General features: G+C 39.6%; 1 protein-coding gene across 1 annotated transcript in view; it reads right to left on the reverse strand.

The window, feature by feature from the left end:
- LOC109924207 (centrosomal protein cep57l1-like) overlaps positions 1-23,362 on the reverse strand; it is a 44,247-nt gene extending 20,885 nt beyond the window's left edge. The window contains exons 1-8 of the mRNA XM_048596691.1: positions 23,261-23,362; positions 21,816-21,984; positions 19,036-19,203; positions 14,533-14,633; positions 8,336-8,507; positions 5,890-6,060; positions 2,425-2,546; positions 936-1,052 (exon numbers count right to left, since the gene is read on the reverse strand). Of these exons, the coding sequence (XP_048452648.1) occupies positions 936-1,052; positions 2,425-2,546; positions 5,890-6,060; positions 8,336-8,507; positions 14,533-14,633; positions 19,036-19,203; positions 21,816-21,984; positions 23,261-23,362 (1,122 nt within the window). The remainder of the gene's footprint in view (positions 1-935; positions 1,053-2,424; positions 2,547-5,889; positions 6,061-8,335; positions 8,508-14,532; positions 14,634-19,035; positions 19,204-21,815; positions 21,985-23,260) is intronic.
- Positions 23,363-23,937: the final 575 nt, after the last annotated feature.

Genomic DNA, 23,937 nt, shown 5'->3' on the forward strand with positions numbered 1-23,937 from the left:
CCATATGTTAGTGAGGAGGACTTTGCATGGTCGACAGGGCTGTTTCTGCCGTTGTCTTTTCTGGTGCCTAGGTCAATGCCAGGTGATCCGTCCAGTCTCATTTCTTTGAGTTTTTGTAGCGATTGGTACATCCAAGTGGTTTGCTAGGCCATTTCAAAGGGTAGTTGAGAGTCAACCACTTTGCTGTGGTCTGGAGTCACATGTAGGCCAGACCAGGTGAGGGCGGCAGATGAGTGAACCAGATGGGTTTTTCTGACAATCGGCAATGATTTAATGGTCATCAGTAGATTCATAATTACAGTCTTTTTTTTGAATTCCAATTCCACCATCTGCTGTGGTGGATTTGAACCCGGGTCACCAGAACATCAGCAGGGTTTCTGGATTAATAGTCTAACAATAATACCGCTTGGCCATCACCCACCAATATAAATTGCTATTTATAAATTGGTACACCAAGAGACCAGTGCTCAAGTAATGTCAATCAAATTTATAAAAATGCTTCCTGAACTTTGTGGAAAAACAAATGAGACCTACTGAAAGTCCATACGTAGAGATCTACATTTTTCAGTGTCTTAGCATTTGGAAAACTTCAGATAAACATTATTGCTGAAAAAGAGCTGACCTTCTTCAACTGGATGCTGCCAACAGCGCATTAGTTAACGCAGGTAAGTTAGTAAATACTCATCCGTTTCTAAATCTTATAACAACTTCTGTTACTACATAAAGTGCTTTGAATATTCAAATATTATGGTACTTTTCTCCAATCTTCAGGCATAACTCTTCACTTGCAGGAGATTGACAGCAATGAGGTACCCATTGCTAACTTTGGAATTTGCCAATATTAGTTTAAGGAATGAAAAATGATTAAAAAACGTGATTATCAATTTGGTCCCTATTTATTGTTGTTGGACTTTAAATTAAAATACATTACTTACTTCAGCTCTGGTCTGCGTTGCATTGACTTTTAGACACTCTTGTTCTAGAATTTCCAGTTTTTCGAGCTTTGACTGCAGTTCTGCATGGCTCCAGTGCCTATCCATCTGCAGTGAGGTCTAGAGGTCAAAGTATATGATTTATTTAGAGATAATTATTATGAAACATTGGATAATAAAATGATTACATTCAAATATGTTTAACCATCGCATACTGATGGAGAAATCTTCTTGCACAGGTATCTGATAAACATTCAATAAAACTAATTGAGTTGGCAGCATATGGCAATATACTATATACCAACTCAGTGGATGATCTCAGTCAAAGGCTGACCTAATGAAAAGCAAATGATTCTTCAAGAAAAAAAAGGTCCAAGAGTCAACAGAAGGTTCAAAAATTCTGAAGTGTTTTGATGGAGAGAATACAAAAATACTTTCTTCTGTTAGAAATAGTAACAAAGTTTCATCAATTTAAGAAGTCACTGAAGATCAGGAGAGAAGTCAGGAGAAATTCTCATGTAGAGAGCTATTGGAGCATGGAATACTTTGGACACAAGAAGTCATAAGGGGCAAAGCCCATTTCATGTTTTAAGTAACTTGTGGATAATTATCAGATACAGAATGAAATAAGGCTATAAGTGAGGCCAGATGTCAGATTCCCAATTGCCCCTCCCAGCAGCTGAAGAGCTCCTACCAGAATTACAATGCAAATTACGTGCATTAACAGGCACAGAGGACATGATCGTCACAGCAAGACAAAGAAAAAGAACAGGCTAGAGATCAGCAGCAGTTTCTGTAAATGGCCTTCTTCAGCCTCACAAAGGCCTTGAACTCTGAAAACTGGGAAGGATTCAGGATCATCCTCCTCAAATTTGGCTTCCCACAAAAATTTGTTACCATCCTCCTACTACTGCCTTGGCCTTGTTATCACACAGCCTGCCATTACACACCACCTGTTGTTAGTCACTAACAGTCCCCATTAACAACTATTCACCCTCCCAGCCAGATCATTATCAACTCCTTTGTCTGTCCAACTGTTTTTCTCTTCTTCTCTCTCTCTTCAGGCTCTTTCCTATCGTTTACTCCCTACCCCCCCCCCCCCCCCCCCTTTCTGCATACAAACTGACTTTTTCCAGCCACCATCAGTTCTGAGGAAGGGTCACCGGACCCAAAACTTTAACTGATTTTTTCTTCACATATGCTGCCAGACCAGCTGAGCTTTCCCGCAACATTGTTTTCATTCACAATATACATCCTGTCTACTGATTTTAAGTGACAAACGACAGCAGATGTACACTTCCAGACGGCTTGTAAGACAGCCTGGAACCTACTCATGATCCAACGTATAGGGTGCAATTAGTTGTGGGAGTGATATCACATGCTACTGGTGTACGCAATATGGCTCTGGATGCACACAAAGGCATTTTTTATTTTTAAAAAACAGATACAATGCATAACCCAAATAAAGAGAATCGTAATTTGGCATATTCACCTGTTTCTCCAATAAAATGTTTTTCTCAGTTTCTGTATGGTCCACCATCGTCCTCAAATATTCTAATTGTTTCTCCAAAAGTGAACAGCGGTCTTCAACATTTGCTAGCTGAACAGCAAGTTCTGAATAAAGAACAATAATGAAGTTATCTAGAATTGGTTCAATAACAGAGTTTTGTTTCATTCTTTAATGAGCCATTGGCTTTCTCAACCTCCTTCAAATCTTCAATATTTTTGCTTTACCTTCCTTATGCCTGGAGAGTGGCTATGCCTCATCAGGGATATGATGTCACCAGTTAAAAGCATAGCTCCTGCTTGATATCTACCACAGAATTACAACAGAGAATCGGGTCAATCATCATATCAGTATTGGGGTTTAATGCTCCACAAGAGCAGTGGCCCGATTCTTTATCCCCATCATTCAACTAAATATCTACCTTGTTCTTAAAAGCCACCATGATTCCTGCTTCATTGACCAATTTCAATTATACATTGCTTAGCCTCACAACACACTAGGTAAAATGTTTCTCCTGCTTTCTGTCCTAAATCTCATTCAATCTGTATCACCCTTTACCACTGGAAAAAGAATGCTTATTTCATCTGTTCAATCCCTCCATATTGTTAACAAATCTTGATTGTTATATTCTATACACCTTGCCAAGAAACTCAGCATTCCATTGACATTTGCTATATGCTTATCCATTTCAGGTGGTGCTTTCAGAGATTTTGAGAAGCCAAACTCCCAAATTGCTCTGTCCTTCCACATCACTTAACCTCCCTCAAAATGCAATTATTTCCGTTTTTCTAAAAAAAAATGTGCCCCAGTTACTCATATCAGTGATTGCCTCCCACCTCCAGTTCTACCAATTTATCAATATCACTTCCTTTGATCCATAATAATATTATTATAGATGATACTAAAGTAAAGCCAAAGGTATAATAATAATATTATTATTAATATTATTATACCTTTGGCTTTACTTTAGTATCATCTCCACTAGTCAGAGATCAAATCCATTGATTTCCGTGGTGAATGACAGCCCTTGGATGCTGTTATCCACTTACAGTCTGCTCCCTGTCTGCTAACTGTAGGAAAGCTGGCCTCAGCAACTTGTGAACTCTCATGCAAAACATACCACATGTATGCCATCTAAAAACACAGTCATGTTTGACAATTTTGCTAGAATTCTCTGAGGATATAGCAAGCACAGTTGATTAAGGGGAACCAGTAGATGTTGTGAGAAGGCATTTGGTAAGGTACCACATAAAAGATAAATGCACAAGATTGAAGCTCATGGATAATGTGTTAGCATGGATTGAGGATTGGACAATATACAGAAAGATATAACTAGCAAGAGTCACAAGAATCAATCCTAGGACTTTGATTATTTACCATCTACATTAAGGACTTGAAGGAGGGGTCAGAGTGCAAATTATCCAAATTTTCTGATAATACAATAACAGATGGGACGGCATGCTGCAATGAGGACAAAGAATCTGCAATCTTATTGAATGGTAGGGCAGGCTTGAGGGACAGATGGCCTACTCCTATTTCATTGGTTCTTATCTGGCAGGTGTATGACAATTTCCAAAATCTTGCGCAGCCAGGTATCAGACAAAAAAAACAAACAAACATTCTCAGTTGTTTCCAGTCTCAAGCATGTGGTTAAGGTATAAGTCATTAACTGCTTTTCAAGAATTCCCTAGCAAGGGACTTGGATGAAGGGTTCAAATGTACTGGGGCCAAATTTGCCAATGATACAAAGATAGGTAGCAAAGCAAGTTGTGAGGAAGATGCAACTAGTGCACAAAGCAACAGAGCGAGGTTAATTGAGTTGATTGAAGTTTGGCAGATGAGACTATAAGGTGGGAAAATGTGAAGTTATCCATTTTGGCAGAGACAATTTGTTGAATTTTATTTAAATGAAGACAGATTGTCAATTTTTTTTTTCTGGCGTTATCAGGCTGTTCTTGTACATGAATCACAAGACGTCAGCAAGTAATTAGGGAAGTAAACAGAGTAGTGACCTTTATTTCAAGGGTGATGGAGTATAGAAGTAGGAATTTCTTGTTATGGCACAGAAAACCTGTGAGACTACACCCAGAGACCATGAACAGTTTTAGTCTCCTGAATTTTTTTTAAAGGTGGGATTTACTTGTATTAGATGCAGTTCAGAAAAAGTTCACTAGGCTGATTCCTGGAATTAGGTCAATTGGACTTATTCTTATCGTAGTTTAGAAGAATGAGAGCTGATCTCATTGAAACATAAGATGCTGAGAATTAGAATGAGAATTAGGGGCACAGTTTCAAAATATGGGCTTTCCCATTTAAGGAGATGAGGAGGAATATTTTTTCTTAAATGACTGGTAGTCTTTGGAATTTGCTTCCCAAGAAAGCAGTGGAAGCTGGATCATTGAATATATTCAAGGCCGAATTAAACAGATCAGGGTTAGGTAGGAAAATGGAATTAAGGCTACAATCAAATCAGTAATTAATTTATTGAATGACTTACATCAGTTCCTATTTCTTGGTGATTTTGGAATGTTCTAGCTGCTGCTGTCAAATATTTGCAAGAGGCAGAAGGTTGGATTGCTAGCCACAGGGAATCAGCAGCAGTTTGACCACTTGATTCATCAGCATTGACACGGTACTCACAAAAATAATAAAATAAATAAAGAACAGGTCATACGAGAGTAGCTTTTAAAAAGTATGTAAAAGTGAAGAATACTCCTGTTCCTCAATATCTGTAATCTCAACTCACATATGTGATCAGTTACCACATAACAACAAACCACTGACACTACATAATAAGGGGCGTTAGGGAAAATGGCAAATCTCACAAACTTTGAAAAGAAAATTAGCACTCTCAGCTTCAGACATCTCATCTAAAGGTAGAACTGAAAGAAGTTCAGGAGCAGATCATCTTGTCTGCCTTCCCAATGGGGACAGATAATAAGGAAACTCCAGAAGCGGTCCGGCTTCACTGACGGGAAAAATGGGAATGGTAAAAAGAGAGACTATTCCAGCTTCTCAGAGAAAGAGGAAGGATCTATTAAAACGATAGTGTCTACAGACTGTTGGTATTGTCTGTTACTGTTTCTCTTTTCACCCTTCTTTGCTAATTTTCACTGCGCAACTGTTGGCAGTGTTAAAGTTGAAATTAGGAGCAGATTATGTGAAGAACACAGGCACAGACTGACCTTTTATGCAGTGCCTAACTGAACTGCATGAGTATCTTTATCATACATACAGGAATTGAAGATGGTGGCTTATTACCACCTTCTCAAGGGCAAATAGGAATGCACCTTAAATGACGATCTTTCCACGCAGAACCATCTTATAGATTTATTTTAAAACTAGGCTGCATTCCACAGCATGGCTTTGCTTGGGTTCTTGGCTGAAGTTGGTGATAACAACATTTTAAAATCCAAAACATTTCCACAAAGCAAAACCAATCATATTCACCATTAGATGCTCCCTTTTCAATTCTGGTGTTATTTTTCTTTCCTTGCTCTGGTATACGTTTGTACTGAATGGATTCATAGCTCAGACTTTGTACTTTCTCTTCAGCTTCGGCGCGTTCCACTTCTAAACACCGAATCTTTTCCTGAAGATTTTTCAAAGCCAAAACTATAGCTGGAAACAGAAAAATACTTCATACTGAGGTTAGACTTTTGGGGAGGAAAACAGCTTAGATCTCAATGAAGTTCCCAATTATGTGGTTAGTTCCACAAGAGTCCAAATTTAGAATTAATTTCACTTGAAAAAGTCACATGGGTAATTTTGACTAAACTAGACTAGACATAGAGCTGAGAAGCCACGATAACTTTCTTTTAAGAAAAAATTGTTCATGGGATGTTGGCATCACTGACTCGACCAGCATTTGTGGCTTATTCCCAATTGCTCTGGGAAAAGTTGGGAAGTGCCTTCTTGAATCACTTAGTCCTTGCAGGGACTCCCACAGTGATTTTAAGAAGGGAATTGCAGAATTCTGATTCAGTGATGGTAAAGGAACAGCAATATAGTCAGATTAGCAATGTTTGCAACTTGGCAATGAACTTACTTATTGGTGTTCCCTTGGATCAGAGAGAGGTAAGTGGAGATTTAATGGAGCTGTACTGAATTGAAAGGGATTTTGAGAATAAATATACAGAAATTGTTATTGGCAGCTTTATAATTGGTAAGCAGAATAGAGGTGAGAATAACACAAGACAAAAATGTTCAAAATTATTTGTGACAAGGAATATGTTGTATGACAGTACTTCTAGGATCTGCAGTGAAACGCAAATGCTTTTGGGCCACCTTAGATGGGTGGAATCATTAGACTTCAAGTGAATAAAAACAAGTAGTTTTCCCTTTGTGCACCTTCCATTAACATCAAGGCAGTGGAAAAATGCATTTGTATAAATTCACCAACATGACTTCAGCATTTCTGCATTCAATGCAGTTCGTGCACATAATACAGCAGAAAGACCACATCAAAAACAGGCCAAGACCTTGCTGGTTTATTCAAGTACAAAACAAAGGATTACAGCAGTGCTTTGAACTATTTTCCAAACTAACCTCACTTTAACTCACCACCATCTTCTCTAGAACATTTAGGATTGGGAAAAAATGCTGTCCTTGCCAGTAATGTCCACAGCCATGAACAAATATTTATTGAAAATCTCTTGAAAATCATCATGATGGAAAATAAAACTAATCAATACACAACAGCATTAAAAGGGGTATAGTGACACTATATGACAATAATAAGTGTTTTCAAAATGCTTTGTAGAAGTTTTATTTTATCTACTCATTTAGATTCCAGTGAAGATCTCCATTTTCCCTAGAAATCTCAGTGAAGACCCTCTCCTTCCACTCCCCGACACACATCGAGTTTGCGTGGGCTGATTACGTTCACTCAGCAACACCACCTTCCCAGATGTCTTCCCACTCACTCACTACCTCCCTCCAAATCCATGTTCTTCCTTCTCCCAACCATTCCCTCTCTCCCTATGAAATCCCATTCGCTTTGCCCTTCCCTCCAACAGCATCCAAACCCACATTCACTCAACTCGTCTCTCCCTCAAGCCTTCCTTTTCATACTACTCAGTCTACCTAACTCAACCTTCCCTCACTCTAAACCTACCCCTTTGTCCACCCTTCCATCTACCTGAATTTCTCCACCTTGCTCAGACTTGGTTCTTTTTTTCCACCAGTGTCTCTAATGTAAGTAGGTAGCAGTTGTTCCAACTCAGTTTATTCTCCTTGGATCTGCACAGCAAATGCTGTGCTGCCTACCTGGGAAATAACAGCTCAGGTTCCAGGGACTCCGATTCCAACAGTCCAGCTTCTTTTGAAACTGGGATCTGGGTAGCGGCAGAGTCCAAAGTAGTGGAGTCCAAGGCAGTTCAAAACAATAAGTGAGCTAAGGGTGGAATGCGGCTGACACCACACCTTCCACCTTAAACATGGACTACAGTGCTTCATGAAGGCAGTTCATCACCACCTTATCAAGGACAACTAGTGATGGGCAATAAATTCTGGCTCAGTCAATGACATCCACGTCCCATGAGTTAAAGAAATTAAAGAGAGTAAAGGGTCACCCATTTAAGACAGAGATAAGAAGGAATTTCTTCCGAGGGTAGTGATTCTGCAGAATTCTTTGTTGCGGAGGGATGTGGAGGTTGGGTCAGTAAGTATGTTCAAGGTTGAGATACAGATGGTCAACTAATATTATTCTGTATTTCAATTCAATGCTACCTATTGCCATAAAAGATGACGATACAGATCCAAAAAAAAAACTGGAAATGCAAAGTATTGCCTCATTATTTGAGTCTACTGAAATATTCGAAACACAGTCCTCTACATTTTATATTTTGAACAATATTGCAAATGTTAACAACCCTTTCCCCATCTATAAATATACCTTTGCTGTTGGCAGCCAGGCTAATCACATTAGCCTCACCATGGTTTCTTGATTCAGTGGTTGTCACATGAGGCACTGCCTTCTGTTGAACATCAACAGAAGTAAACGAAATGTTTTCCAAGCTTGAAAGTGGATTTTCTATGTAGCCGCATTTGGATAGAGATTCCATACCCTAAAAAGAGATGAAAATCCCCTTTAGAATCAAGTTATAAACATTACTTATTGAAAGATTATGAGGTTGAGTATTTTTCCAGAGTGTATGATAAGTGGACAGCACCCTTTGAGGGAGGGTTATACAAATTGACCTACAGCTTGATTGCAGAAGGGTGTTTTAAGATGGCTGTAAAAAGGTATGAAGAAAGATTTAAGAGGATGTTCAGATGTTCCCAAATAATTGAGGCAGTTGAAGATCCTGTTACCAAACTTCGATACAACACATAAAAGACAAGAATTAGAGAACGAAAAGAACATTAGACCAAATCCTAGTACAGCTGGCAATTTTGCACTGTTAAGACATTTTCCTGCATCATTCAACTCACGTGTCTGCCTGCCCGCCCGTGTGTGCGTGTGGTCGTTGAATTAGGTCAGCTGTGATATTACCAAGGTATTACACCAGGTATCAATCTAAATCATTTAATGCATAACTATTCAGGTAAGTACTACAGAAATGTCTTAAGCTTCTGACTCCAACTCAGAGTCAGAGATGATCACACACGCTCCCAGAGCCAGTGGAATTGCCACTAACCTTCCAAGCTACTTCCATATAGGTATGCTTGACAGGACTGTAACAACTTTCCTATGTTCTTATTCAGTCGCAAACCCAGTCACCAATTCAAAAACCAGAAGATTTGGCCCAATTATCGTCCAGTAACTAAATACCGCACTGAGATATATACAGCAGTATAGTCCCAGATTGGATTCCTGACCTCTATTCATTGATTAGGGACCCAAGACAAATATTTAGCACTGTTACAGTTCTCACTTCTAATTATAATCCAAATGTCTCAGATGGAAAGTTTGTGAATATGGACAGGAATAGATATGTTTGTGATATGCACATACAACACAATAACCTAGAAGACCTCTACTGCCTCGGATCATGTGGCCCACAGCTTCTTGGGTGAACTATTAAAAAAAAGTTTTTTGATTTGGACTGTCACGTTGAGGTTGTTATTACTATAAGACACAGGAGCAGAAAATAGGCCATTCGGGCCATCAAGTCTGCTCTGCCATTCAATCACTGCTGATAAGTTTCTCAGCTCCATTCTCCCACCTACACCCTGTAATCCTCGATCCCCTTGACAATCAAGAACCTATCTTAAATATACTCAGTGACCTGGCCTCCACAGCGTTCTCTGGCAATAAATTCCAAAGATTCACCACGCTCTGGCTGAAGTTTGATTTCTAACCCTTTCCAAACACTGTCCTATTTTGTGTGCTGGAGACTTTAATAGCCTCTCCCGAGTTCTCCTTTATTTTCATTTTTTTCATACCTTTCCATGCAGTTGAATCCACCCACAGATGTTAACCTGCTGCTCCGTTTCCCATTGGCCACTATACTTCTTGGCATTTTACCCTTCCGTTGCTCCACCCCCCACCCCCCGACTTTCTCGTTTAAAGTCCTGTTGACCACCCTATTTCTTGAGAACATTGGTCCCAGCTCAGTTCAGGTGGAGACCGTCCCAACGGTACAGATCCCTCCTGTTCTAATACTGATGCCAATGCCCTATAAAAAGGAACCCCTCTTTCCTGCACCACTCTTTTAGCCATGTTTACTTCCCTTATTCTTGCATCCCCATGCTGATTTGCGCATGGCTTTGACAGCAATCTGCAGATTATAACCATTGAGGCCCTGTTCTTTAATTAAGTTCCTAGTTTCTGACAATCCCTAGTCTCACCTACGTCATTTTTTTTTCTTTATTCATTCATGGGAGGAGGGCGTCACTGGCTAGGCAGCATTTATTGCCCCATCTCTAATTGCCCAGAAGGCCGTTAAGAGACCACCACATTGCTGTGGTTGTGGAGTCACATGTATGCCAGACCAGGTAAGCATGGCAATTTCCTTCCCTAAAGGACATGAGTGGACCAGCTGGGTTTTTCCAACAATCAACAATGGATTCAGTCATCATTAGATCTTAATTCCAAATATTTAATGAATCCAAATTCCACCATCTGCCATGGCAGGATTTGAACCTAGGTCACCAGAACATTATCTGGGTCTCTGGATTAACAATCTAGCAATAATACCACAAGGCTGTCACCTTTTCCAAGTAATTACACATTTAGCTCTGTTGTGAGGCCATCAGCCTGAACTGTTCACAGTCTCTAAAAGATTTCTAGCATTTTCTATTTTTTTTTTAAATTTCAGATTTCTAACATCTGCAGTATTTTGCTTCTGGTTTGGTAAGGATCTGGAAAAGCTGATATCTAAAAACATAAAGAAAAGCACTTTAAAAAGAAACTGCCTCATGTACAAATGTCAGATATGCACAACTGAAACAGGTAACTATTGAAAATAAGAAAATAAGTCACTTCTTTTCATGTGCACTATAAAAAGGTAAAGTCATCATAGTCTTACCAGACCATGGGGTTCCTTTCTCATTCAAGAGACACAACTGATGATGGTTGAACAGAGGATCACCATACCTCAGGCAAGGGGAGGGGCTGAGAAAGAGAATCCTTCATGGTAACCTCAGCTGGTGTGGGAATTGAGCCCATATTCTTGGCATCACTTTGTATCACAAACCAACAGTCCAGCCAACTGAGCTTAGCCAACCCCCTTACTTTACCTTTCACAAAAGATCCTATGCAGTGACATCATTACCTGGGTCATTGCAGTAACTTTATTTGATGAATGAAATAAACTTTTGGGTGAAGTCAGGGATGAAAACATTTAATTCCTCAGGCCACTGCAGGGTCTCTAAACCATTAGGCCACCAGTTTGGCCATCATGGTACAAAAAAATGCTCCTGCAACCTTTAAAAACATTTCAAATCCCTTATTAGGCTGTTGCATCTGAGATTGCAGATTACTGCATTTTATTTTATTGCAGATTACTGCATTTCTGCAAAAGGAATGCAGACTTAAAAAAATGTTTCAAAAGACTCATTGTTTTCCTACTCTCAATTCCATAAATTTAATGAGTGTAACGGTTAAGGGGTTGGCACTGTATTAAGATAAAGTCTGAAAGAATATTAAATTTGTGCAGAATCCAAATGGCAGGCTCTCTGTCTGGTAGCACAACTGACTGTCGAGAAGTGGAGTCACAGCAATGCCATGTTCGTCAGAACGTGAGCAAAAATACCGAAATCATCCTAGCTATAGCAGCCTGTGCCCTCGACTGATTTCCCGACATGTACGAACCAAACGCTTCAAATTTAAAACAAAAAGCCCATTGGACCCGAAACTTTAACTCTGAATTCTCTCCACAGATGCTGCCAGACCTGCAGACTTTTTCCCACAATTTCTGTTTTTGTTTCTGATTTCCAACATCTGCAGTTTTTTTTTTGGGTTTAGCCTTCAAATTTAAATACAGGACCCAGAAATCACAATCTACCTGGGGGGGAAAAAAAAAGGAAACTTTCAAAGGCGCCGGACTGGCTCGATTCGTTTTATATAATATTCACTAAAACAACAAAAAAAAGGGAGAGACAAACCAGGTTTTGGCACGAAATTTGTTTTAAAGAGGAATTAAGCGTCGCAGGATATCAAACAACTGAACAGAAATGCATATATCATATAGAATCGAACCAACTCTCTCTTAACTGCTGCTCCTTGTATTTGGTTTCTATGGATGCACTAGAAAAGGCTGTTGAAGGTTTTTAAAAATCCCTCCAGTCGTTGCTCCTCCTCCGCCCAGTGTCAGCGCTGGCGGGAACCCACCACCCGAATTGCAAGCTCTGTGACTGTTTTCACCGCAGAATATTGCTGCCCGCTTCGCAGCGAGGGAAACAGATGACGGAAATCCCGAAAACCGAGGTCCAGGCTTCAGCTGCAGCCCCAACCGCAGGCCTCTGTATCCAAGCAACCAACGTCTCCCTCCCCCCGACCCCTCCAAAGAACAGCAGAGAAACTGCAAGATGGCCCATTCCCTGCCGAGCGTTAAGTCTGTCTCCCTTCTCCAAACATAGCGCCGCCGCTGGCCACGACTGGCAGCTTCGTAGCCGCTTCATGTGGAGGCTTGACAACCAAGGTGCAGGGCTGGATGAACACAGCAGGTCAAGCAGCATCATAGGAACAGAAAGGCTGACGTTTCGGGCCTAGACCCTTCATCAGAAATGGGGGAGGGGGTTTTGAAATAAATAGGGAGAGAGTGGGAGGCGGATAGAAGATGGATAGAGGAGAGGAAACAAACAGGTCGAAGAGGCGGGGATGGAGCCAGTAAAGGTGAGTGTAGGTGGGGAGTTAGGGAGGGGATAGGTCAGTCCAGGGAGGACGGACAGGTCAAGGGGGCGGGATGAGGTTAGTCGGTAGGAGACGGGGGTGCGGTTTGAGGTGGGAGGAAGAACCGGTTAGGGAGGCAGGGACGATGCTTTCCTTTCGCTTTTTTTTAAACAGCGTCTGATTTAGTGAATGATCGGGTGGGGTATTTAAGTTTATTAATCTTATGTACGTAAAGATCCCCCTGTGCAGAATTGGGACCTAGTTAATTGCAAGCCACATTTACAAGAATGAGTAAATGTCCCATGGCTTTCCCACAGAATTTTAAAAATTGATGTTGTGACAAATGAGCCAATACTAAGAGGGATGGCAACACTGACTCAGTGGTTGTGCTGTGGCATTTATCATTAAAAGTCAGGAGTTCAAATTCCATGCCTGTGCTTTTTCTTAATTTGCTGGTGGGATGTGGAGCAAAATGGCTGGCCAGTATTTATTTCTTTATTTTTCTACTTAGTCTATGAAGTAATGCTTATTAACTCTGTTTCTCTTACTACTTTGTACATAGGTTTTTTGTGCTTAGGTACTTTAGTTCCCAAGATGGCACCTTTTGTGGCCGAGTTATGCACTTTTCACTGTACTTCAGTACTTGAGTACATGTGACAATAAAATCTGTATCTATTGCCTTAGTTACTGTTGAGAAGTTAGTGGTAAGCCCATCATTTAGGGTGATACATAAATATAGTATATGACTCTATATTCTGTGTAATCCAGGCTGTAAACAATTACATAATGACAAGAACATAAGAGTACAAGTAGGTCATTCTGTCTTTTGCGCTTGCTCAGCCGTTCAATAAGAACATGGCTGATTCAAAAATATATCTAACGCATAACTTCAGCCTCCAGTATTTCCCAGAAAAGAAAATTTCACAAACTAATAACCCTATGAGAAAAAAAAGTACTCCTCCATTTTAAAAGTGAGACCTGCTGTTTGACTCTATGACCTCACTCTTGTCCCCAAGTTCTAGACTCTCCCACAATAAAAAACATTCTCTTAGAATCCAGCCTGTCAAATCCTCCCAGGATTATATATGTTTCAATAAGATCATCCTTCATTCTTCTATATACCAACGGACAGTGGTCCAACTTATTCAACCATTTTTCACAAGATAAGCCCTTCATCCCAGGAATGAGTCTGCTTCTAAAAAAGTTATATTTTTTTCAAATAAAGAGACAAAAAATGTATACAGTACCCCATGTGGTCTCACTGTAGCCCTGTACATGTGGAATAAAACTTTCCTGTTCTTATATTCCATTCCCCTTGCAATAAACACCAGGACTCCATTTAGCTTCCTAATCATTTGCTGTACCTGCAAACCAGTTGTTCGTTAAGTACTAGGACACTGAGATCCTTCTGTACCTCCGAGTTCTTCAACCTCACCATTTAATAGCTTTTCCATGCTTCAAAAGTGGACATGTTCACATTTTCCCATGTTTAACCTGCCAACTTTTTGCCCACTCACTTAACTCATCCATGTCTTTTTGCAGAATTTCAATCTCTTCTTGATAACTTACTTTCTTACCCAGCTTGATGTCATTAGCAAATTTAGCCATCAGATATGCAGACCCCATTTCCAAGCCACTGATATAGATTGTAAATAGTGGAATAAATATTATGACAGTGGAACATTGAATTTTGAGCAGTAAAATATTTTGTTACAGGGTAACAATGATATTTTCTAAAGTTTATATTCATAAAATTATTAAATCTTTCCAAACAGGAAAAACACACAACATTCAACAAATTTCATTTTCCTCACCTCTGTCTCTAATACAGGGTTTGTTTCAGTCTCTCCATTCTTTAAAGCATTCATCATATGTTCTAACTGTATCTGCAGAAGTGAACAGTCGTCCAAAGTGGCTGATGCATGAACAGATGAATTTAAAGAAACCATGAAAATTAATGCTTCAGAAATACTCTATTAGCCTTCATTTGCTTTGTATCATGGCCTAACAAATTATTCTTTTTTACTTTTTATCTTTTCATGTAATATCAAAGTGCTGAGACCGAAAATAACTATCTTAACTTATTACAATATTATCAACCCTGATTATACAGATGTCCCAATTTCTGAGAGAATATTCTATGATTTTTTAAAAAATTCAAACTGGAAAGTTTAATGGGCTAACAGTGGATTCTTCTTCAATTCTGTTTTCACAGCTTTGTTATTTTTTTTCTCTCTTGTTCTCTGTCATTTCACTCTGGTACATTGACAAAATTAACACAATGGTTTGCTGATACAAGTCCAAGTGTATTTTTTGAAAGAATAAATAATTAGAGAATTAAAATGTAATTCTTGCCTCCATCTGTGATACTCAGCTTTAAGTGGCTAATCTTTGATTTTACCCATTATTCCTTGCCAAACTGCTTTGTGATTAAAATGGAGTTCAGGCATTTCCAATACATTCCTAATGCGTTTGACCATTTCAAGTAACAAGTTAACCCATTTAGTAGAAAAAATGTTAATGCCTGCATTACAAAAGCAAACCAATGAATATGAAAAGTATCCATCCATAATTATTAGTGTTTTCATATGTTATCATCTCATGGGGAATTAGGAATAGGCAACAATTTGAGTATAGCTTTGGGGCATCATGTTGAGGTTGTACAAGATGTTGGTGAGGCCTTTTCTGTGTACCTGTTATAGGAGCGATATTATTAAATTGGAGCAGATTCAGAAAAGATTTACCAGCATGTTGCTGGGAATGGAGGGTTTGAGTTACAAAAATTCTCTGGGACTTTTTCACAGGATTGTTGAGGGGTGACTTTATAGAAGTTTATACAGTCATGAGGATCATAGATAAGGTAAATAGCAAGACTCTTTTCCTTAGGATGGGGGAGTTCAAAACTAGAGGAGAAAGATTTAAAAAGGACATGAGTGGCAACTTTTTGACAAAGAGAGTGGTTCATGTGTGGAATGAAGCTATTTTGTTTCGTTGCCAGTTGGCTTTTTCTGTTTTTTTTTAATTCACTTGTGGGAAGTGGGCATCGCTGGCTGGCCATTTTCCTTTTCTTGTTTTGTCCCATATGTGAAGAGGAAGAGAGTTACTGAATCGTTATAGACAAACAACATGTACATGTGTGGAACTTATCAAAGTAATGCTGAGTATAAACAAATAAATGTTAAGTGAGATGACAGGGGTACACGTTCTCCTGCCGCAATACTGAAACAATTCACATTGAAGTCACAATTGACATCCTATTGGACTGTTACCATTTAAGCCATCAATCGTTTCCCTATTTGACCTGCTTTGAACTAATCGTTTAAAACATAAATAATAAGTGCAGTTACAAAGACTTATCTTTTTACTTCCATATCTTTACCTCTGTTAGTCCAAAAATCTACTTCAGATTATCACCTGGATGAGGAATTAAAATGCCAGTTCATAGTAGGAGAATGTTGTAGATGCAGGTACAATTACAACATTTAAAAGACTTTTGGATAAGTACATGAATAGGAAAGGTTTGGAGGGATATGGACCAAATGCAGGAAAGTGGGACGAGTTTAGTTTGAGAACACAGTCAACGTGGACTACTTCATCCGAAGAGTCTGTTTCCATGCTGTAAGACTCTGAGAGTCTAATTGCTGGTCTTACCAGCAATGCGCACATCCCATGAATAAGTGAAAAAAAAAAATCTAGGCTAATATTATTTGAAGATGAAAAATCTTACTAAAGTAAATATAAGACTGTAGGACTATAAGACATAGGAGCAGAAATTAGGCCATTTGGCCCATCAAGTCTACCCTGCCATTCAATATGGCTGATAAGTTTCTCAACCCCATTCTACCACCTTCTCCCCCTAACCTTTGATCCCCTTAACAATCAAGAACCTATCTATCTCTGTCTTAATTATACTCAATGATCTGGGCTCCACAGGGTTCTGTGGCAGTGAATTCCATAGATTCACCACTCTGGCCAAAGAAGTTTCTCCTCATCTCCATTCTAAAGGGTCTTCCCTTTACTCTAATGCTGTGCCCTCCGGTCTTAGTCTCTCTTGCTAATGTAAACATCTTCCCAATGTCCGCTCTATCCAGGCCTTTGTGTTCTGTAAGTTTCAATTAGATCCCCCCCCTCATCCTTCTAAACTCTATCAAGTTTAAACCCAGAGTCCTCAAATGTTCCTCATATGTTAAGTCTTTCATTACTGGAATCATTCTCCTCTGGACCTGCTCCAGAGTCAATACATCCTTCCTGAGACATTGGGCCGAAAATTGCACAAAATATTCTAAATGTGGTCTGAACAGAGCCTTATAAATCCTCAGATGTACATCCCTGCTTTCATATTCTTGTCCTCTCAAAATAAATGCCAATATTGCGTTTGCCTTCTCAGCTACTGACTCAACTGCAAGTTAACTTTAAGAGAATCTGGACTAGGACTCCCAAGTTTAAATTTAGATTTCTAAATTTTCTCCTCATTTAGAAAATAGACTATGCCTCTGGTCTTCCCACCAAAGTGCATGACCTCATACATTCCTTCGTTGTATTCAATCTGCCACTTCTTTGCCCACTTTTCTAACCTGTCTAAATCCTTCTGCAGCATCCCCGCTTCCTCAATACAACCCATTCCTCCACTTATCTCTGTATCATCTGCAAGAATTAGCAAGAATGCCTTCAGTTCCTTCATCTAGATCATTAATGTATAACATCCATTGGCCCTCCTTAGTCTAACCTGCTCGTTACTTCCTCAAAGAACTCTAACAGATTTGTCAGACATGACCTCCCCTTGATGAAACCATGCTGACTTTGCCCTATTTTACTATGCACTTCCAAGCATTCAGAAATCTCATCCTTCACAATGGACTCCAAAATCTTACCACGACCAAGGTTAGGCTAATCGGCCTGTAATTTCCCACCTTTTGCCTCACTCCCTTCTTAAACAGGGGGTTTACATTAGTGATTTTCCAGTCCTCTGGGACCCTCCCTGACTCTAGTGATTCCTGAAAGATCACCACTAATGCCTCCATTATCCCTTCAGCTATCTCCTTCAAAATTCTGGGGTACGGTCCATCTGGTCCAGGTGATTTATCTACCTTCAGACCTTTCAGTGTTTCTTGCACCTTCTCCTTGGTGATAGCCACCATACTGACCTCTACCCCACCCCCTTGAATATTACTCGTGTTTTCCACCGTGAAGACTGATGTAAAGTACTTATTCAGTTCCTCCGCCATTTTTTTGTTCCCCTTTACTACTTCTCTAGCATCATTTTCCAGTTGCCCAATGTCCACTTTCACCTCTCTCTTCCCTTTTGTATATCTAAAGAAACTCTTGCAATCTTCTTTTATATTACTGGCTAGCTTACCCTCATATTTAATCTTCTCCCTCCTTATTTCTTTTTTAGTTGTCCTCTTTTGGTCTTTGTACGCTTCCCAATCCCCTGGCTTCCCACTGCCCTTTGCTGCATTATATGTTTTCTCTTTTGCTTTTATGCTGTCTATGTTCTCCATGTTTCAGTTCCAAAATTCAGACATGCCTACCTCTCTGCATAACACAGGCAATGTTTCCCTACCTCCACCCTCATTCTCCTGCACTTTGAACATGTTTTATCCCCATATCTGTTTCCTTCTCGACCAATCTCTAGGAGACAATATATCACCTCATGCCAGATACAAAAATCCTTATTAATTTTTATGCTCATATCAGGTACTTAAATTTTGTTCTCACGTAATAATAATACAGAACAAGGATAACTTGTGTGTCATTTTTCTCAACTTTGGCCTTTCTTGTCACACCAACCATTCTTCTTCAATTAAACAACTCTCTACCCTGCTTGAAAACTCTTTCATCTCACTTAACATTTGTATTAATTTCATAAGTTCCACACGTGTACACATTGCTTGTCTACAGCTATTCAGTAACTCTCTTCCTCTTCTCGTACGAGACAAAACAAGAAAAGGAACATGGCCAGCCAGCGATGACCACATCCCACAAGTGAATTAAAAAGAAGCCCAGAAAAAGCCAAATGGCAACCAAACAATTTGGACATCATAGGATTAGTGAAGCACAACACTTGGGGAAATGGCATGGCTGGAGCCTTAGCTGAGCAGGATCTTTAGATTATTCCTTCCCATTTATATATGGCTGTAACTCCTTCAGAACCCTGTTCCTGCAAGTAAACATATTTAAAAGTCCTCCACATAAGTCAGAACATTAGATAAACATATCTTATTCCACTTCAAAATGCATTCTTACTGCTTTTATGCTTAAACTAATTTTATTAAAGGACAAAACATGTTCAACAATGTAGACTCAAGTGTACTCACCATTAATATCTTCAGTATCGATGTTGACGATGTCTTCCTTACTGTTTTCTTGCCCTGAAATTTTTATGTATTGGACATATTCATTGCACAGATGTTTCATGTGCTGCTCAGCTTGCCTTCGCTCCACCTCCAGTTGTTGAATCTTCTCTTGAATATTTTTCCAAGCTGCTGAACATTAGCAAAAGATTGATCACTTGGCTGTTATCTAAACTTCAATTATCTAATAGGGTAGGGTATGCAGGGTAGTTTCATCCTAGAGTAGGATAATAGGTCGGCACAACATCGTGGGCCGAAGGGCCTGTACTGTAATGTACTGTTCTATGTTCTATGTTCTAGTTTGTTGCAAAATCCAGTTCATAATGCAACAAAAGTTTAATCGTCAGACTACATTGATAAAATAGGATCAGCTTCTCAATCACTGCGTACCAGTCCCACCATAACCCCTAGATCATGTCTTTCTGTTCACTTTAATAAATTCTCTCTTGCTACATTGTGGGCTATTAATATTTCAAAGCTATGACATGCTTTTGGACAAAATTATATACTTTTGAGAGGAAATTTTCAATAATGTCCTTTTACTTGTAAAGTACTGAGTAAAACATAACAGCTTAAACTTTTAATGAGCAGAGATTGGGAGACAAATCTGAACTGAAAATATATTATCCTAAAATAAGAACTAATGAAGCCTTAAATAAAAATGGAAAGCTTGGGATCAGGTGCCGGGCATGTGACACATATTTACGATATGGCTACTCTGTCTCTCCAGAACATCTAAACACACACAGGGTGACAGAGTTGTATTCCTTGAGCTCAGCAATACTAATTGATCTTCCAATTAAAATCTGACTAACCACTACAGTTCAGAACATATTTAGAAGAGAAAGCCTATTGGAAGACACACCTGAGAAGGTGATCACCACTCAGATAGAGGGGTGACCTAGTGAACATCGGATTAGAGAGGAACAGAAGTAGTCCATGCCCCTGTTCACTGATCACTGCCTCAACTCAATTTGCCACCTTTATTTTATATCATTTAGGGACTTTACACCAAGGAATTCTGTAACAGGCTTGAAAATTTCAGTCATTCTTGCTGCACATTTAGCAAGGACCTATGTGCATACATTGTTAGTACAATGCATGGCCGGTCTACACTTTCTAACAATAGCTTGGCCTTCTTAAAGAGAAGATGCACTCAGGCTACAAGAATTGCTGAAACTATCAAGGGAGAGCTTTCTTGGAATGAAGAGTACTTTAATGGAGCAATATCCAGAGAGAGGGCTCTTCATCTTAAAAGGTGAATGCATCTTTAAATGACATCCCCTATGTACTGTATCATCAGCTGCACAATACACCATAGTCCCACGACTAGCCATTAACAATTAGGGCTTGCCAAGTATTCATATACTGCACCTGATGTGAGGGCGAGATGAAGGAGATGGATGTTAGCTGTGAGTCTGAAGCACAGGGAAATGCTACCGGGTGAGAGGTGGACGTGTGAAAAATTGAGCAGCATGAATAGCTGGTTCTGTGGTGTATAAGAGCTGTCATATGAAGATGCATTCACTGATACCCCATGTGAGATAATTATACTTCTCGCTGTACTCATCAGATCCTAAGATCCAGTCTCTGGGTGCTGAGCTCGTAAGCCATCTGGATCCACTCCTTTCTGAAGATGGTGCCCATAAGCTGCTTGCCCCCTACAAGATCATACCACTTCCTGTCCTGTCTACCTCCATTGCAAACACATCCAGCACCACATCCCGCATCTGGGATTCTCTCTATGCCCTGGTGTTCTAGTTTCCATCTTAAAATTTCAGCAATATTATTCAGTGCGGTTTCCCTTTAAGCCTATCTTCATGATCAGAGTGCTGGTTAAGTCATGTCTCTTAGTTGGTCAGCTTCCCCTGTGCACAGAGGCTTTGCTTGAGGTGGCACGGTGGCTCAGTAGTTAGCACTGCTGCTTCACAGCACCAAGGACCTGGTTTGATTCCAGCTTCGGATGACTGTGTGGAGTTTGCACATTCTCCCTGTGTCTGTGTGGATTTCCTCCAGGTATTCCGGTTTCCTCCCATGTACAAAGATGTGCAGTTTAGGTGGATTGGCCATGCTAAATTTTCCAGGGATGTGCAGGCTAGGTGGATTAGCCGTTGGAAATGCACGGTTATGGGACTGGGTCTGGGTGGGATGCTCTTCAGAGGGTCAGTGTGGACCTGATAGGCTGAATGTTGTGCTTCCACACTGTAGGGTTTCTATGTTCTATGCTTAGTTGACCTTCTTCAATAAAACCAGCAGCCATGAAGCACTACCCATATGCCCAGAAACATGGGACTGACAAAGTTTTTGCTGTCTGTTTCTGAATCAGATGTGAATGTATTAATACAAAAAAAAACTTCTATTCTTCACAGGAAATCTTAGAACAGTATAGCACAGAGGGAAGTGAAGTACTCATTGGCTCTTTTGAAGAGCATTCCAGTTAGCTCCACTCCCCTTTTATTTCCACACTTGTTTGCAATTTTCTCCTCCAAGTATTTATTCAATTTTGAATGCTACTATTGAATTGTTGTTTATCTAGGAGGCAGTATACTACAAATTGTAACCACTCATCAATATAAAAACATTTTTCCTTGTGCCACCCTCTACCTTCATTGCTAGTAATTTTAAATCTGAGCCCTATGATGATTGACCCTTTATTCATTAGTAATGTTCACTTCTCCATTTACTCAATCTAAAACATACAACATTCGAAATATCTTTGTCAAACTCCATAACGCATAAAATACCTTTATTGTTTGCAACTGGATCCAGCACATCAGTTTTGGGATCATTGAAATAAGCATGATGAGAAACTGGTCTTTGCACATCATGATCTGTTGGTATAGAAACTTCCTCCAAATTTGTACACGAATGGAAATCATCTAAAAAGGCATGTTTTGATGAAGAATCTGCTCTCTAAGGAGACAAATAAATGTGATTTTGTATTTTTTAATATATGAAGTTATATTATAATTTGTCTCCTTTTCCAAAGATATAAAGTTATCCTTAACAGATACACAGTAAACTTCCCATTATCTGTTACCCTATTGTCTTGTATTCTCATGCAATGCTAATCGATGGAAGCAGGTTTCCTTACTCTGGGAACTGATTACTTAGTAACTACACTCTCTCTCTCCTTTTATAAAACAAACCTCATTGATTGTATTTATGAGCAGTCCTGGCCACAACCAGCACAGTTGTGAAATTGGCATTTCCCATTCCCCATGCGTGTTGGACACTGAGGATTTTGCTGTACATGGTTGTGCTTAGGTACGTGCCAATTCGATAATTATATGTACTGGGAAACTGGGTTCAGAAGTCTAACATTTCAAATCTCAATATAATTCTTCTGCCGTTTGACAACTAACCCTAATCTAGTGGTCATATCCCTCTGAAGAGATGCACGTTGTTCTCTATTTCAATTTTTGGCAGCATAATTGTCTAACTGTTGATACTACCACTCAAGATCACCACATAATCATCATCTTCAGAGTTTTTTTTCATTCATTGTCTTGGTGAATCATTAGTGACCCTGACATTGGTCCAAGCTGGCTTCTATTACATTGGTATCATGATGCGATCACAGACTTCGTACGATTGCATTTACTGGTATCCAAGTATTTGTATTTATATTTCTAATGGCATTCTCTGCAAAATGAGCAGTTTCAGTCATCCTACACCTGCTTGCCCATCGTGAATCTCTTCCATTTTCCTCTGTCTGTGAGAAAAAATTACCAGGGTCTCAGAATAGTTAGACCATTGGTCACTGGACAAGATCCTTGCCTTCTGAGCATCAGTTGTGCTGGGATGGTATTCCTTTTCCATTTGTGTTGCACAAAAATGCAGCAATACAGCATAAATATCTTGCTTTGTTGCTTGACACTCAATTGTTGTTGATTTGATAGTGCGTATCATATGTTCTGCTAGACCATTTAAGCACAGATAATTGGCTGAAGTGATATGAGTCACACTCCACTCAGTAAATGTCTTTAAATAGTTTGCAATTATAGTGCAGTCCATTATCATTCACTATCTGATCTGGTACATCGAATAGAATGAAAGTAGTGCTCATTGTATCAGCAACGATCACACTCACTGTGTTACTAAATTGCTGAACAATGAGAAATTTACAGAAATAATCCATCACACGGATATAATCTTCCCTGTGCCCTGGGAATTGATCTGTTCCTACTTGCGTCCAAAGAGTGAATGGAATATCGTGTGGAGGTTCACTGCGCTGCTGCAGTTGATATAATTGGCATGCCTCACGAGCATTATTGAATATCTGTTTCATCCCTAGTCTGTACACAGATTCAAATGTTCACTGGCTTGTGTGTTCAATACCCACCTGTCCCTAGTGTAACATTGGCATGATATCATGGCGTAATGCTCTTGGTGTTGGGACTTATTTGCCCTTGAAAATGACTTGTTGTGATACACCAAGTTCACCTCTGTATGGCCAAAATGAACAAGGCATTTAAGAACATCAAAATATAAGAACGTAAAAAACAGGAGAAGAACTAGACCATTTGGTCCCTCAAACCTGCCCCTCCATTCTGTAAGATCATGACTGCTCTGCCCCTAGCCACAACACGTCCGTAATGCCAGCTCATCAAAGCACTCAACTCCCCAATACTTCAAACGTTGATCTACTTCCTCTTTAAGTACTTTCAGAGATCCAGCCTCCACAAATTTCTGGGATAGAGAATTCAAATATTCACTACCCTCAAGGAGGAGAAATTCCTTTGCTTCTCAGTTTTAAGTATATCTCCTTATTCCATAGCTTCGTCCTCCAGTTCAAGATTCCCCCAAAAGGGAAATACCTTCTCAACATTTACCTTGTTAAGCTCCTCAGAATCTTGTACGTTT

The sequence above is a fragment of the Rhincodon typus genome, chromosome 5 (assembly GCF_021869965.1).
Source record: "Rhincodon typus isolate 14 chromosome 5, sRhiTyp1.1, whole genome shotgun sequence".
Taxonomy (NCBI): Eukaryota; Metazoa; Chordata; class Chondrichthyes; order Orectolobiformes; family Rhincodontidae; genus Rhincodon; species Rhincodon typus.